General features: G+C 40.1%; 1 protein-coding gene across 2 annotated transcripts in view; it reads right to left on the bottom strand.

Moving 5' to 3' along the window:
• Positions 1 to 12,883: 12,883 nt before the first annotated feature.
• STK17A (serine/threonine kinase 17a) overlaps positions 12,884 to 17,290 on the bottom strand; it is a 40,235-nt gene continuing 35,828 nt past the window's right edge. The window contains exons 5-8 of one of the 2 annotated variants that reach the window (XM_025853101.2): positions 15,511 to 15,559; positions 15,245 to 15,424; positions 14,350 to 14,465; positions 12,884 to 14,250 (exon numbers count right to left, since the gene is read on the bottom strand). In XM_025853101.2, the coding sequence (XP_025708886.1) occupies positions 14,141 to 14,250; positions 14,350 to 14,465; positions 15,245 to 15,424; positions 15,511 to 15,559 (455 nt within the window). In that variant the 3' untranslated portion in view covers positions 12,884 to 14,140. Of the gene's footprint in view, positions 14,466 to 15,244; positions 15,425 to 15,510; positions 15,560 to 17,290 lie in introns of both variants that reach the window. The other variant, XM_025853100.2, reaches the window with a different exon arrangement.

Below are 17,290 nucleotides of genomic sequence, written 5' to 3'. Positions count from 1 at the left end.
GATTTTGGAGTAAGCATAGGCTTCTACAGTTCAGGAAGGTTTAAGAGACCATGATGAATGCGTCATGACAGGGCCGGTAGGACTACCAATAAATCACACATTTTACTGTCAGTTATTCCATTGTTCAAGAATTGGCTTCCTCCCCCCTCTCTTTCCTTCAACCATCCCCAGTCCGGGGATTTAATAATACCTGATAAGGTCTTATTACTCCCGGCTTTGGTAAAGTTGCTTACAGCAGAGGTGAAGCTGAAATAAATTACATGTATATGAAACTGCCCGAACTTGACAAATAGTGGTCTCTGGTCTCCAGCCTAGTGGAAAGGTCAAGGGAACGCTCAATAGGCAGCAGCTCGAGGGTTTTCCGGGGGTGACCAGCCTTAGGCCACTTGACTCTGGTGTTTTCAGTTAGTCTGTATGAAAAATATGACTAAATACTTACCAAGCGCCTGGCTTACAAGTGAGGCAATGTTTACACTGCTCGTTGGGATTCTTGGGCAAAATCTGGTCCACACGGGAGGCCTGATGACCGCAGGGGTCAAGGAGGCGGCGGAAGGATGTTCAGAAAACCTCCAGTCCCCACCCACAGGATTCTCGCCTCCTTAGTAACCTGCTCACAGTCCAGGCTTGTCTTTTGGCCAACTTCAGCAGAGTCGTTCAGTTGTAAGTACTGTCAGGAGCATGTACAGAAAAACTGTGGCATTTTACAATCCCGGGTAGAATAGTGGGAGATGAGAAAACAGGCCTATCAGACAAGGGTATGTATCACAGATCACATGCAGTATTTTAAATGTCTCGTATCACTAAATAATAAGCCTTTGAGGCAGAAATTATTTTTCCTCCACCACATAGTACTTAGCTTTTAAATGTAGCTACCACATTAGTGTCAGTCACCTTGCAGTCTTAAGTAGTTATTACTTCCAAGTTAGTTTTATAAAGTGAGAAACTATAGACCAATCTCTCCCATGAATGTTGTTGCAAAATTCAAAGTTTTAGCAAACTGAGTCCAGTGACATATAGTAAGTGATCTATTGTATTATTTTCCACAAAATATTGTGGTGCCTATCCCTTTGCAGTGCCCCCCTTAATGAGAATTTTATATATCCCTGCTCTTGAACTTAGGTGTCACCCTGTGGCTTGTTTTGGCCAATGAATTTGTGAGTGGAAGTGACAGGCAAGACTTCCGAGTAGAAATTTTAAGCGCCAGCCCTTGGTTCCCCATGGCCTCTTTTCTCTCTTCCGTAAAATCAGTAATGTTCTAGACTGTAGCTACTCCAGGGGCTTAGGTTCTGGAATGAAGATGATATGTATGTAAAAGAGCTTACGCACGAGACAGGCAGCATGAACGAGAAATAACCATCATAAGCCCCTAAAATCAGGGCCCATTTTTACGTCAGCTTAATCTCTCCTATTGTAATTGTTAACATTGACAGAGAGAGATTTATTTCAGGAATGCAAGATGGTTCAATACATTAATAGAGCTAAGGAGGAAAATTATGATACTTTTGTAGATACGGAAAGGCACTGACATAGTAAAAACAAATGAGAATTGAGAGTTTCTCTCGCACAGGGGAGCGCATGCGCAGACGCCTATTCCCCAAAGCCGGTGTCTGACTCAACTGGAAAACTACCAGAGGTTTTTTCCGTTCAAGTCAGAAACAAGATAAGGATACACTGTATCCACTATTATTTAACATTGTGTTGTATCCAATGTACTTAGGCAAAAAATAAAAAAGCAAGAGGCCTAAAAACCAGGAAGAGTAAAGCAGGTGCTGTTTATGTAGATGAGATGATTATGTATCTGCAAAACCCAAAGAATCTGTGGAAACCTACAGAGTATTTAGTAGAGGATGTAAAATTAATATATAGAAACAATCTTCTTCACATATACAAATAATAACCAGTTAGAAGAAATAATGGCGATCAGACCCTATCTATGGTAGCAAAAACCAAATTATTTAGGAAAAAAACTTAGCAAGAAATCTGCCGAATTTACTTGAGAAGTGCTAAAACATTACTGACATATACAAAAGTACAACTGGACAAATGGAAAGACCTACCACATTCATAGATAGCAAGGTTCTTCATCGAAAGATGCCAGTCCTCTCGGAGTAAAATTTAATGGGATATCGATAAAAATAACATTAGGGATTTTTTAAAGTTAGATAAGCTAATTAGTTGTAAACTCATTAGGAAGACTAAGCAAAGGTAGCCAGGAAATCCCTGCAGAGAGCAAGAGCAAGGAGGGAGGGAACATACTTATAAATGAGTAATACAGTACTGACACATGAAGAGACGGTGCAGTGACACAGCATAGAAAATACAGAAGTATATCCAAGTGCACATGGAAACCTGGTTATGATAAGAGGTAGCATCCAAGTCGGGGGAGGAGTGGAAGACATCTGAAAAATGATGATAGCTGATAGCTAGATGCAAAAGATAAAAACCTGATCGCTACGCAAAAAGATAACCTCAGATCCGTTGTTCACCATACAAATTCCAATTAGATCAAAGATCTAAATGTAAAAATGAAACCATCTAGATACTAGCAAAAATATAGGTAACTCTTAGAACCTGGAAGTAGAGAAACTTTTCCAGCCACGAGTCACCATCTACAAGGGATAAGGGAAATTAATAAACTTGACTAGATAAAAACAGATTTCTGCATGTCTAGAAATAACAAAAACAAAACAAAAAGCAAGTGATAAACTGGGGGAAATATTTACATTTTTTTAAAAGATGTATTTATTTGAGAGAGGGAGAGTGGGGGTGGTTAGGGGCAGAAGGAGAGGGAGAGAGAATCTCAAGCAGACTCCCCGGCAAGCGCGGAGCCTGAAACGGGGCTCCATCCTGCAACCCCACGTGACCTGAGGGGAAACCAACAGCCAGACACTCAACCAACTGAGCCGCCCAGGTGCCCCAATGTTTACAATTTAAATCACAAAAGTTAATATCCTAATATCCCTAATTTGTAAAGAGCAAAAGTAGAGAAAAACAGTAACCCAGTAGAAAAAGGAGCAAAGGATACTAATGAATTCACAGAAAAGAAATGCAAATGAATTTTAAACATATTAAAAGAAAATGCTCAACCTCATTCTTAAAAAGAATGCAAATTAAAACTAATGATACCATTTTTCTTCAAGCAAATTGGCAATAATCCCTAAGTTTGAGAACCTACTTTCTTGAAAGGCTGTGAGGAAACAGGCTCTCTTAAATTGCTGGTGGGAATACGAGTCCTGTGGAAGGGAGCTTGACAATATCTAGAAAAATGTTATGTACCTTCACCATTTGACCCACCAATCCCCTTTCTGAGACTGTATGCTAAAACGAAGCTGGCAAAAATACAAAATGCTATTTACATACTATTATTTAATGAATACAATTTGTAATAGCAAAAAACTATAGTGACAAATCTAACCAAATATAACCAGAATATCCACCAACAAACTTTGAAACCTTTGATACTTTCACATAAATGAGTATATATGTATATGCATATTGTAAATGTGTGTTTATGTTTACATTAGCTTCTACTTTAAAGGAAACAATGGAGGGGCGCCTGGGCAGCTCAGTCGTTAAGGGTCTGCCTTCGGCTCACGTCTGGTCCCAGGGTCCTGGGATCGAGCCCCACGTCGGGCTCCGTGCTCGGCGGGAGGCCTGCTTCTCCCTCTCCCACTCCCCCTGCTTGTGTTCCCTCTCTCGCTCTCTGTCAAATAAATAAATAAAATCTTAAAAAAAAATTAAAAAAAACCAATGGAATAATAACTGCCTTAGGGAAAGCAAACAAGGTGATGTAGGTAGGGAACAAGGACAGAAACTATAATTACCTGAATGTACCTTTTTTGGTAGTTTTGTCTTTGAAACCATGTTGTTTTGTTTTGTTTTTATATAATTTAAAAATAAAATTAAATCAGAAAGAAATCTTTAAAATGTTGAAACAAATGAACCTCTAGTGAAGAAATATTTCAAGTGACTTTTAAGACACTTCTGACTCAGCATCCTTGGTGGGATGTACTGTAATGGCAAAAAGTAACCCCAAGAAATCTTAAATTACGTTCAGTGGCCTAGTGTTAGCACACATGCATAGGTACATTTTATTCACACACACACACACACACACACACACACACACACACACACACACACTTGAGACTTCCTCCATTCCACATCTGTAACTTCCATCTCCAACAGAAAGAAACTGGGCTCTCATTATCCTGGTATATTTACAAATTTGCTCAAATCTAGAGCATACAAAGGGAGTAACAGAATTGCTAACTTTAAAAAGCAAAAAACCCCTACTAACTACAGTTTCACTTTTTTTTTTTACATTTATAAAGGTAAGTTTTACAGTGAGATGCACACATCTTAAAGTGTACAATTCCATGTATTTTTACAAATGCTTGCACTCATGTAATCCATATTCTGTGAAATGGTGATCATTTCCATCGCCTGGGAAAATTCCCTTGGGCTCCCCTCTAGTCAATTTCCTGCTTCTGCTGTGACCCCAGAGAAAGCCACGTATTGATTTTTTCACATAAATTTATTTTTGGTGCTTGAGATTTGCTTTAAAATACCCCACACATCAATGAATCTAGATTACAAAATTGTGATTGTTGAATGTTACTGGTTGATAAGTACATAGGGATTTATTTTATTGTTTTTTCTATTTTTGTGAATTTTTGAAATTGTCAGTTTTTATGTTAAGTAGTATTTCAGCGTTTGTTCAGGGGTAGTCTCCTTTCCTGAATATTAAGGCCACTAAAACTCTCTTTATGCTCTTTCATGAATTCTTACCATAAACCGTGAGTTTTCAAAGGAAGTGATAAGGAATCATAACATCTCAGGCAAAACACCTTTCTTCTCCCCAATATCCACATGACCTGTCCCTCCCTACTTTTCTCATAAAGCAAGTGATTTCATCTAAGTCTGGGTGGACATTATGGCAGGGATTTGCTTTAATATGGTGTTTATACAAAATATTCGAGACATTAGATCAGCAAGATTTACTCAACAGCTCAAAGAAGGCTTTTTTTTTTTAAAGATTTATGTATTTATTTATTTGAAAGAGAGAGAATGAGAGAGAGAGAGCACATGAGAGGGGGGAGGGTCAGAGGGAGAAGCAGACTCCCCGCTGAGCAGGGAGCCCGATGTGGGACTCGATCCCGGGACTCCAGGATCATGACCTGAGTCGAAGGCAGTCGCTTAACCAACTGAGCCACCCAGGCGCCCAAGAAGGAGGCTTTTACTATTAACCATTTCATTTCTAGTATACTAAAGCCAAACTACTGTCCCAAAAGTTTATATACTTGTTTACCAAAGAATCCCTAATCAAGCTGGGGGGCAGATTTTTTACGTAGGGCAGTTTTTCAGGTCCCAATTTCAGTGGGATGATTTAAATGGAGATAAGAAACAACATAATCAAGGATACTTTAAAAGGAAACATCTAAGAGAATTATCCCACTCTGAAAAGATAACTCTTTAAGGCCGTGAGCATCTCAAAGGGAAAGACAGTGTCGTTTGCAGCTTCTATTAAACTCGTGGGATAAGCAAGACAGCTAAGTTCATGGCAAAATTAAAACTGTTACAACTTCCCTCAGTCCCTAGAAAAGGAACTTGGAAGCAAAGTAGAGTGAAGTACTTGACTGAAATTTTAATACTAAAGATGATCCTATCGTGTTGGGTTTCTTTATCTAGAAACAAAGAATTCATTGTGGAGAAGACAAAGCAAAAGCTGAAAGCTTTGGGAGCACATCAAGGGTTCTGTATTCGGGACGCATGTTCCAAGGCAGTCCAGGGGCCTTGCTTGGAGACCCATCTGGAAAGCCCTAGTTATTTAAGACCTCACATGGAGCTGGTGGGGAAGTCTTGTAGGATGGTTGTTCGAATCTTGTGTTTTAACCAGCAAACAAGCATTTTTAAAAAATGAAATCACTTAATTTCTCTTCCATTGCTGTATTGGTTGGCCTAAAAGTTACATTACTTGCATTCTAAACCATTCCCCACGTGAAACGAGAAACTTAAGTGTGTTCCCTGAAAAAGAGTCATGAAGTTTTCACTATGTAATATTAAGAAGCAGAAAGAAGGAAAATCTCGGATTTGTCCATTGCCATCCAACTGGGAAAAAAATAATGTGCTCTTTTCTATAATACATTTAATGCACTTTTTGCTAATTTATATCTCGTTTGTGTGGTCCTCATTTAGTTTTTATAGCCCAGTTAGCATCTTTTTTTGCCATTGTACTGATTCTACTAGTAAACCACCTCCCAAATTCTCCCATTTTGCAAATGTAAATGTTGACTCTAAGAGCATGGTGGCATCAAGATCAGCACAGACTAATCTCAAGCACCATGAAACACCTGTTCTACTGATGGTAGTCCAGGAATTACGGCTTTATGAAAAAGTTGCTCTTGTTGAGTGCAGGAGTTAGCAGATGAGAAGACAAGACTAATTCCTAGTCCTGGTCCTGACACTGACTTTCGTATCTGGTGGGCTCTATATTTGCCCAAGTAAAGACCACTATTGCAAATGTAGCTGAGAGAAAGAAATAATTACAGTATTGTAACCATCACTGTAAATTTTAGCCAGAGATCTTCTTGTGTAACTTGAAAAATTTATAGAGATTTTTAAAACCTCGATTTTACTTTCCTCTTGCTTTAAGGTATGTCATTCCAAGATATGTGCCATTCGAACCTGCAGCAGTTTGAGCACTCCTTTACTCCTGCTGCTCTTGCACACTGTAGTTACCAGGTACGGGAAGGGGCTCCCGGATGTGTCCTTAGGTGTGTGCCTCAACTCAACAGGAGGGCTATAAAGGCTCATCTGTGTTAAACAATACTTAAATAGTGCTTCCATTTTATAGACTAAGTGTAAACAAAGCCACTTTCTAGGACATTTTCAGAAAATTCATTATTCAAAACAAAGTTGGAGGCACAAGATGGAGTAGACAGTGCTTCTCCTTGGGGTTCTTCCCACTAAGTACAGCTAAAAGCCCTGGACACATAAAATAAAAATAAGACAATTCTGAAAGATGAAGAGAAGCATGCAGATGGGCTGAGGACCTTGGGAATAACACAGTAGTGGGTTCCCTGGGGTCGGCTGTTGTTGTTTTGGTGGTGGTGGTGGGTTTTTGTTTGTTTGTTTTTGCCTACATATCTCAGGGTGTGAGTAGAATGAGCCACCCAGAAATACCAATGGAAGCAGACAACAAAAGCCAAAAGCCAGCTCTCTCAAGCCAAAGGACCAGAAAAGGCAAAGAACTATAAAGGCAAATAACTTCTAGACAGTAATTGCCCAGTCCTAGCCAAACACCATGGAAAAACCATGGCTTCGGTGCCACCCTGTCAGCAAAGGCCAGGTGGAGAGCCTAGACTTCCTCCCTCACCTTGCTGTAATGTGGTCTCCCCCACCCAGGCCCCTGTTGGGCTGGGGGTACAGACGTTCTAGTGGGGAGTTGGGACTTTCACTCCTGCCCCATGGTGTCAGTGGAGGCCACATGGGGAGCCTACACTTTTACCCCCCTCTAAAAGGAATAAGCCCTTGCACCCCCATGGTATCAATTAAGCCCATGTTCTCCAGGAAGAAGCAGTAATGCGGCACCCTGTCCCCTGCCTGGTGTCAAAGGAGGCTGAGTGCTGAGCCTGAACCTTCACCTCCATCTGGCAGTAGTGAGGCAATAGAAGTACCCCCACTTGGCCCACCTGTGTGATGCCAGAGACGACGGTCTGCTAAAACAGATTTAAATAAGATACAGAGTCTCACCCAGATGTCCAGTACAAAAAGTCAAACTTTCATACCAAGAACGAGGAAAATCTCACCCCGAATGAGAAGAGAGAGCAGATAACCAACACGGACATGACGCAGATGTTGGAATTACCAGCAAGGATATTAAAGCGGCCATCAAGACATTTTAAAAAAACCTTCAAAGAAAAATTATGAACATGCTTGAAACATGAAAAAGTCTCAGCAAAGGAATAGAAGAATCAAATGGAAATTTGAGAGCTGAAAAATAAAAATCTCACTGGATGGGCTGAACAGCAGAGTGGAGGAAAAGAATCAGGGACTCAGAGATAAAATGGAAATGACCCAATATGAATAGAGACAACAGCCCAAAAGTAGTACCTGTGGGTCTGTAACAAAAAGATCTAACATTCATGTCATCAGAGTCCCAGAAAGAGGAGAGAAGATAGAGCTAAAGAAGTATTTTAAAAAAATAATGGCTGAAAAGTTTCCAAATTGGCAAAAGGCATCAACCCATCTATGCAAGAAGCAAAGTGAACCCCAAACAGCATAAACCCAAAGAAATCTAGGAAAAGACAATCTTCTGAAACCTAAAGACAAAAAGGCTTGAAAATGGCAACACAGGAACACCACCTTACCAATAAGGGAAAGGTAATTCAGATCATAGATTTCTCCTGGGGAAACCATGGAGGCCAGTGAAATGAACAAACTTTTTCAAGTGCTTTAAGAACTGTCCATTCCGAATACATCTGGTGAAGTTACCCTTCAGGAATAAAAGGGAAATGAAGACATCCTCACATTATGGCAAACTAAGGTTGTGGCTTAAACAGACCTACCCTGAAAGGACGAAAGGAAGTTCTTAAAACAGAAATGAGTATTTAAAAAAAAAAAAAAGAGTCTTGGAACATCAAGGAGGAACAACTGAAAAGAGCAAAAATACGGGTAAAAATAATAGACTTTCCTTCTGAATTTTCTGAATTGTTCGATGGCAGAAACAAAATGTGTAACATTGTCCGATGTAATACTTTACTCAAACTGGAGAAGTGTTGACCTCACTGATCTTTGTGATAAAACAGTTCTGTATTTTTTTTTTAAGATTTTATTTATTTGAGAGAGGGAGACAGCATGAGAGAGAGAGTGTGTGAGCATGAGCAGGGGGCAAGGGCAGAGGGAGAGGCAGACTCCCCACTGAGCAGGGAGCCCAACGTGGGGCTAAATACATACTAATGTATTTAGTAAAAATAGTTTACTTTTAGTAAATAAAACCTGTATCTTAATAAAATGTATGAGAAGGAATGGAACCAAAGTTGTGAGATTATTCTGCCATGTAACATAAACTGCTCCCCAAAGGACTGTATCAGTATTGGTTTTAAAAAGGAAATATCCCATATTTCAAATACGTTTAGATTACAACAGCCCGGGGTTGGCAGGCAGTTTTCTGTGAAGGGCCCAAGAGTGAGTATTGTAGGCTGTGTAGGTCATAAGATCTCTGTCGCAATGACTCCACCCTGCAGTTTTAGTATGAAAGGAGCCACAGCCAAATAGCAATGAATGGGCACAGCTGTGTTCCAATAAACTTCAGGTAACAAACAGGCAACAAGGGCCACAGTATGCTCACCTCTGCACTGGCCTAATCTCAGGTTACTCATCCTCCAGTCATTAAAAAAAAAAAAAAAAAAAAAAAACTATCCAAAGCCAAGTGACACAGAAATAATTTTTAAAAATTGTTGTTATGGACATGAACTAAAACATATCCAAAGGTAGAATCCACTGAGTTTTGTAAAAGCCCTTCACTAGCAGTCAGGAAAGCTCGGTGATTCTAGCCTTTGTTCTGCATGTAGCTGTAACATTTTGGGCAAATCACATTCTTCCTGAGACCCCATTACCTCATCTCTTTAAAAAAAAAATATTATTTAAGTAATTTCTAACATTTGTCTAAGCGCAGTGAGCTAAAAATGACCACTGGAAGATTAAGTATCAGCCTCCCCTCTCCTGAAAAAAAGAGTATCCAAAACTAGCATCGAGCAACAAAGCACACAGGGATAAAGTTAACAGGATGTGCAAGATCTCTACATTACAATATATAAAACGATGCTGAGAAAAAATGAAATAAATGGAAACACTATGTTTATAGATTTGGAAGACTCTTCGTTAAAATGTTAAATTCATCTACAGATTTAAGAAATCTCAAGTCAAAATCCCATGAGGCTTTTTTAGGGAGTAATTTTGGTCAAAATTGCCAAGCCAGGCACCTGGGTGGCTCAGTTGGTTAAGCATCTGCCTTCGGCTCAGGTCATGATCTCGGGGTCCTGGGATCGAGCCCCGCATCGGGCTCCCTGCTCAGCGGGAAGCCTGCTTCTCCCTCTCCCTTTGTGCGCTCTCTCTCTAATAAATAAAGTCTTAAAAAAAAAATTGGCAAACCGACTCTAAAATTTACTTGGAAATGCAAAGGACCTAGAATAAACAACAATCTTGAAAAAGAAGGAATCGGAAGTCCTATTTTATGTCACATCAAGGCAAAGCTCTGACAGACGTATAAGCAAACAGATTAATGGAACAGAAGAGTGTCCAGAAGTAGGTCCACAGAAATGACTTTACAGAAAAACAGCAAAATGATTCAATGGGGAAAGGAAAATCTGACGAATGGTGCTGGAACAACTGAATATTCTCATGGAAAACAAAGATCCTTGGCCCCTACCTAACCTCCCCCAGGCAAACAGTAATTCAAAGTGGATCGCAGACCTAAGCATAAAAGCTAAAACTAGAAGGTTAAAAAAAGAAAAAAAGATAATCTTCATGACTTGGGGTAGGTAAGGACTTCTTAAAAGAAGATACAGAAAGCAAAAACTGATAAATTGAACTTCACCAAAATGAAAACCACCTTCTCCTCAAGAGAAAATAGATAAGCCAGAGTGGGAGAAAATACTTAATACATAAATCTGACAAAGGACTTTTATCCAGAATATATAAAGGACTATCAAAAGAATGGTTCAACAAGCACACGAAGGCGTGTTCCTCATTAGTCAGCAGGGAACTCCCAGTGAAGCCAGCGCACGCCCACGAGGGTGGCTACCGTGCATCAGACGGCCAGCCAGAGCTCCAGCATTGCTGGCAGGGATGGAAAATGGTGCAGTCACTCAGGAAAACCGCTGGGGGGTTTCTTACAGAGTTCAGTACACATCTATCCCATTATGACCCAGCATTCTACTCACTGAATCTGAGAGAAAGGACAGTGTGTCCACAAAAATTCTTGGACAGGAGTATCTAAAGCAGCTTTATTCACAACAGCCCAAACCCGAAACAGCCCAGGGGTCCTCGGACAGAGAGACACGGACACAAACTGCTATGTGCAGAGTATGGCCCTGCAATAAAAAGGCACAAACTACCCATAGAAGCCCCAACGTGGATGAGTCTCAAAAGGATCATGCTGGGGACAAGGCAAACCGTAACAACGGAGCCGAGCTAACAGGGTGCGTGCACCCGCCCGATGCTGTCGAGTGTGGGTGTAGATCTGCACGTCTCCCTCTCCGCAAATTACATCCCCACCTCTCACAACAAAAACAGTAGCTGGAGATTAAGGCTCCTGAGGTTAAGATGAAGGCTTTTAACCTAGTTTTTAAATTCTGCAACTAAATGAAGGTACTAGGTGGTAAAGGACCTTGAACAATTTTTACTATTTTTAGTTTCATCAATCCAATTTAAATTCTTACAAGTGTGTGTGAGTTTAAAATGTATTTAGGATTAGTTTGTTAATACCCTGACCAGAGACCTTTCCCCCTACATAAGATGGTCTGCGTTGGTGCCAAGGTCGATTGCGCTTTAGGCTTCGTGGACTGAGCTACTATACACCAGGCGTTACATTACTAGGACTGTAACTCACCTCTTGTCCGACATTCTCTGAGCAACCTTTATGACGTCTTCTCTATTAAATTTTCTTCCAAACTGAGGTCACTTGTAAAAGTTTAGGAGTTTGCGGTATCTCTTAATTAGCACCCGACCTTCCTCTATAACTACAAGGGCGTGGCGTTTTCTCCCACTTTTCATGTGAAAACAACAAAACATTAAAACACAATTTCCCAGCTGACTAAAACCACTAATACATTTTGCATATTTCATAAACTTCTCATCACGTTAAAATACGACAATGTGGAATTTTATTATTATTAAACGTGGGCTTATAAATTCTATGAGCAAATTCAGTAATACTGGTTTGGTTCTTTGTAAACTTGTTAAAAGAAAACATTAGCAGCATTAGGTAAGTACAGGGCTGCTCGGTAGGTCATTAATGGAAAGATTTTATTTGGCCCAGTTTTGTGGAGGCTCTTCACGCTCTGCCTGTATCATCTAAGTCAGAAAATGTCAGTATGCCTTTACAAGTGCTTACAAAAGCCGCTGAAGAGAAGCACCGCACTGCAGACAGCTAAGTGGCCAGCTAAAAGGAGAGGTCTTTTTTCTTTTTTTAAAACAAATACAGCAATTATCTTAAATGTATTTATTTTGAATGTAATATAAAACGGCTTACAAAAAAATCTAAATGTTACCTAAATGATTCTGATTTTAAAACGGGACAAATCTATCATGTATAAAAATGTGTCACTCGATAGTGGGTATTTTTTTTCTCACCGCCCCCCCTACTTTTGCCAGAGAGACGTTTACAAAAAGGTGCCTAAACTTGTGTTTTACCTCTTCCCAGACTTACCTGAGGCTTAACATAGTGGTCCTGGGTTTTTCACAGAAAACCCTGCCACTGTGGCAGAATTTCCTCTTCTTCCGTCCACAGCTTGGTTTGAAAGGCTAGTTTCCAAGTGAAGCCGACTGAGTGAGAAAACAGTGCAAGCTGATGTTTGGAACTGCCTAATCAGTCTCAGCTGATGGTGTATGAACACCGTCGGGGCTCCCACACCTGCAGGGCAGGGCTGGGGGTGATTACAGACCAGGGGGGTCAGGGTCCCACACAGTACACTGCACACGCTTTACAACAGGTGGTTAGGTGCTGCCACGGCCATGACTCGACATTTGAGAACTCACGCGGAAGAGAGCATCGTGTGAGCCCCAGAGAGCCCCCCGGTCGGGTGACGGACCACCTGTATTCACAAGCATCTTAAAGCCCCGAGCCTAATAAAAGATAAATAAGGACACTACTCAGACATTTTTGTGTGAGAAGGATATTTAGTTGCTTTAAGTTACACGGCGTACACTTGTACATTTCCATTTTTTTAATAGGAATGTGTTGTTCACTGTGGGGCCTACATACAACTGAAAGTGTTCCATCCTAATCAAATTAAATTCTTCTAAGTCTTCTGGGAACGTGGCTGCTTCCCTGATGACAAAGTATCCAAGGTTAAATTTTTTAGGAACAAAATAAAGTTTATAAATATTGTGGCTTTTTATAACGTTTCCTAGTATAGTCTGAGGGCACACAAACTCCACAGAAGTAGAGGCTCAACGGCTAGGGGCGAATATGCTCCATCTCTTACCCCTCTCCGGGGGGTTTTATTAACAAAAACAATGTAATAGCGTCTTTTCACTGACCAGAGCAACCACCGTGTTGATCAGATCACACTGACACTTGCAAGTGACCAAAATCAGGTGACAAGCATGTGAGAAGGTGGCATGGGTGCAGTCTCCTGAGAGAGAGCAGACGAGTAAGGTGTGGTGAGGGAAATGGCTGAGAAGTCGGCACGGGTTAACCTTGACCTTAAAACCAGAATAGTCTGAGGTGAAAAATCAACACCACTCTTATTAGTGACACTGAAGGAAAAAAAAAAATTAGCCAGGGCTTTTCACTGATAGGTTACAAGCATTAGGCAAAAACAAGGACAACAGAAGTCAAATCAAAAGTCAATATAAAGCAGGAATAAAATATAAAAATAAGACATTATCCAACTCTAGTGGATGTTATTCTAGGACTCAAAATTTGGAAGATACCTAATTAAAAAGCTTACTCCCCTCAAAAAATCCAAAGTGAAAAAGTATCAGTTTTAGCAAAGATATCAACGGACATACATGCAGATACAGATACACACGAATCCTGCAAAATAGATTTACAAAGATGGTAATTTGGCACTTTTACTTGGATTTTTAAAGAAAGTAAATACAGGTATCTTTGCATGACAAATTCTCATTCTGGAGAAACAAGATTTAGAAACAAAAGGTTCAAACATCTCCCTTCTTTAAAAGAGTAACATTGACACAGATAAAACTTTACCCGTTAAAACTCCTGGTTGGCAGCTTTATACATCTGTCTTGATATATCTAACTCCACAAGTTTGACAAAGTTATTTTAGTTTCTATCAGTGATACCTGGTTTATCCACTTTCAGTACATGTACCATTTGGCCAGAAGTCCATAAATAATAATAATGTTTTCAATGTAGAAATCTTAAAGTTCTAAAGGGAAGTACTGCTCAGTAGATAAATTCTCCTGGAATTTCTTGTAGCAAAGGTTCCTCAAATTTAAATCGTTTGGAAATGGCCTTTTGCTCCATTTTCTCTTTTTCAGACTGTCTGCATTGTCCTAAAGTATACGAAGTAAATACAATTAACTCCTCTGTTACAACTGATTCCTCCGTTTCTGGTTTCTGAGTATCTGAATTAATTTCAGGCACAGAATCACCTTCTTGGAGCGCATTTGCTTCTTCTAATGCCCCTTTCACCTTGAAAGAAGGATCCTGAATACTGTTCTCTGTCAACCACGGATGTTTTAGACATTCTTCGGCTGTGGCTCGATCTCTGTAAAAAGAAACACATTTCACCCTTAAGACAAGACAGTTTAAAACTTCAATTATTGAGGCGCCTGGGTGGCTCGGTTAAGCGTCTGCCTTCGGCTCAGGTCATGATCTCAGGGTCCTGGGATCGAGCCCCGCATCCGGCTCCCTGCTCAGCAGGGAGTCTGCTCCTCCCTCTGACCCTCCCCCATCTTGTGCTCTCTGTCAAATAAATACAATCTTAAAAAAATAAATAAAACTTCAATTATAAATTAGAGCATACTGGGGGATGCCTGGCGGGCTCAGTTGGGAGAGCGTGCGATTCTTTTATCTCAGGGTTGAGTTTGAGCCCTATACTGGGGTTAGGGATTACTTAAAAAATAAAATCTTAAAAATATGTAAGTTAGAGCATAAGGTATATTTATTGTATTATATTTGGGGAAGTATGAAGAGTTGACAAGAATCTTACTGTGATCCCAGAATAAGACTGGAAGTTTTGGCGTTTGCGTGCAAATGCCATTCCCACAATGTTGAGCAATACTTTTAAGTAAGATATCTCTGAAAAGCCCTTTCGGAAGACCAAGAACAGATCGACAATATCTGTTAGACTGAGATGCAGCTCACTGTTTTCTAAGAAACGTTTTCATTTTTGACATTTTCTTTCAACAGATATAATAAGCCCCAGGTTTCATCTAGTTTAATGTCTACATTTTCCTGCCTTCATTGTGGTGTTTCAGTTTAACCTGCTTTTGCCAGAGCAAATCAGTCAAAAATTGACAAAGATCAGTATTAACTAATACTTACTCAGGTTTCTTAACTAAAAGTGTCTTGATGAAGTCAATAGCTGACTCAGACACAACATCAAATTCTTCCTCAGAATAACTTAAACTCATCCGAGAGATGTTTAGGAATGTTTCTTGTTTATTATCACCTAAGAAAGGTGACACTCCGGTGAGCATGACATATGTTAGCACTCCAATGCTCCTAAATTAGAATGAAAATGTAAGAAAAATTAGTATCATATTCATTCTTGAAACCAATATGATCAATTTTTCATAAATAACTCTTACCACATATCCGTCGCCATGCTGATAGGATCATAACTCAGAATCTCGGGAGCTAGTATCAGAAACAAGAAAACATTCAGCTGTGTGAAAAAAAAATCCTAATTTGCTCTTTGAAATCAAAACATTTTTTTAAAATACTCATCAGAAACTATTAAATAGACACCATCAAGATTTGGGCTAACATGAAATAATATTTACTATAAATGTTAATATGAGTTACTCTAAAGTCCGACTAGATGTAATTAACTTACTTTCCCACCAGCACCCTCCATTGTTGGGTCTTGATATTTTAAAAAATAGCTGAATGCTTAAGTGCTGTAATAGAAACTGACAACTCTGACACCTTCCTCTTCCCATACCCGCTAAAATCAAGCATCCTATCTAACAGATTACTGCTTTTAAATCTTTCTCAATGCCATCCACGACTCAGCTTCCGTACCACCCCCACCTAGTCCGCGGCACCTTCCCCGCCTGACCTCCACTCATTCCACCTCCCTGATCTGTTCTCCATACTGGAGCCAGAGGGGGCTTATTAAAATGTCTGCCCACTGGTGGAAAGTCAGTCAGCAAGGTTAAAGAAAAAAACAGCATTCTCATTTGACATGCACCATACACAAAGACAACAAAGTTGCCTCTGTAGAGTCCTGACAAACAGCATGCTTTGATAACATTTAACGAAACCGCTGTCACACATAAAGCAATACAGAAGACATTCTCAAATGTGTAAGAACTTAGGAGAAATTCACGAAAATCCTCCTTGAAAGAAAAACTCACTCATTGATACAATCCAGTCAACCAAATGAGTTTTTTCAAAAGTAGGAAGAAGACAGGCAATCAAGTATTGAATCCATTTAAAAACAGATCAAAGACTAAACAACTGTGGTAATTAAAAAAGGGGGGGGGAATGAAGATGTTCTAATCCTAAGAAGAAACAAAACACTCAAGTCACATACTCATCACTGGTTGGGGGGACCCCCCCCCGCACACACACAACACACACTATGAGGGAGGAAGAAAAGGTTGGGAGAAAATGCTAGGTAGGCTAATTTCCTCAACTTCAACCTCTGATACTGAGTTGTGAAACAGAGGTCATGAACATTATTTTAAGGTTTTAAAAGAAACTACTAGGAAATTTAAAATGAAATGCATAGCACCCAAATTACTGGAGGGGAAAGTAAAATAAGAGACCAAAGAGTAAAAGATGCTGGGAGGAGGGGGCAGGAAATAACAGTAGCTTCCTTTCCTGTGTTTATTATAAGCTGAACATGGATCTAAGAGCTTGACAGAGCAAATCCAATAAGGCAGTATTATGAGAGCGCCATTTTAGGAATGGGAGGTCTAAAGAGATTTCGGGACTGAGGTCACATGCACAGTTGGCAGAGGAAGCAGCCGGCGCCCAGACAGATGATTCTGTGAGGAAAACAAGCTGGGAGGCTTACACTCACCTCTGCAAGTGCAGGGAAGAATTGACGGGAGAGGCCCCCTTGTTTTTCTCTGTTATATAGTTCTGAATTATTTTTAGTTGTCTTAGATTGGGAATTACTTTTATAATAAAGATAGTTCTGTTTTTTTGGAGGGGGAAAAAAGTTCTTGGTAGAAAACAGAATTTACCCAGAGAACAGAAAGCATAAAACAAAACAAAACTCCTACTGCTGGGCAGTAACTCCTACAGGGACAGGGTTCTCAACTCACAGCCCTTCATTCCGCGGTTCCCTCTCGTTGACAAAGCTCCCGAGCGACCGGCTGAAGGACCCGGGCTTTCCGAGAGGAGGCCCCGTGAAGC

Source organism: Callorhinus ursinus, unplaced genomic scaffold (genome assembly GCF_003265705.2).
Source record: "Callorhinus ursinus isolate GAN/ISIS: 27379988/994484 unplaced genomic scaffold, GSC_fseal_2.0 scaffold73, whole genome shotgun sequence".
Lineage (NCBI taxonomy): Eukaryota > Metazoa > Chordata > Mammalia > Carnivora > Otariidae > Callorhinus > Callorhinus ursinus.
This window is presented reverse-complemented; position numbering and strand designations above follow the sequence as displayed.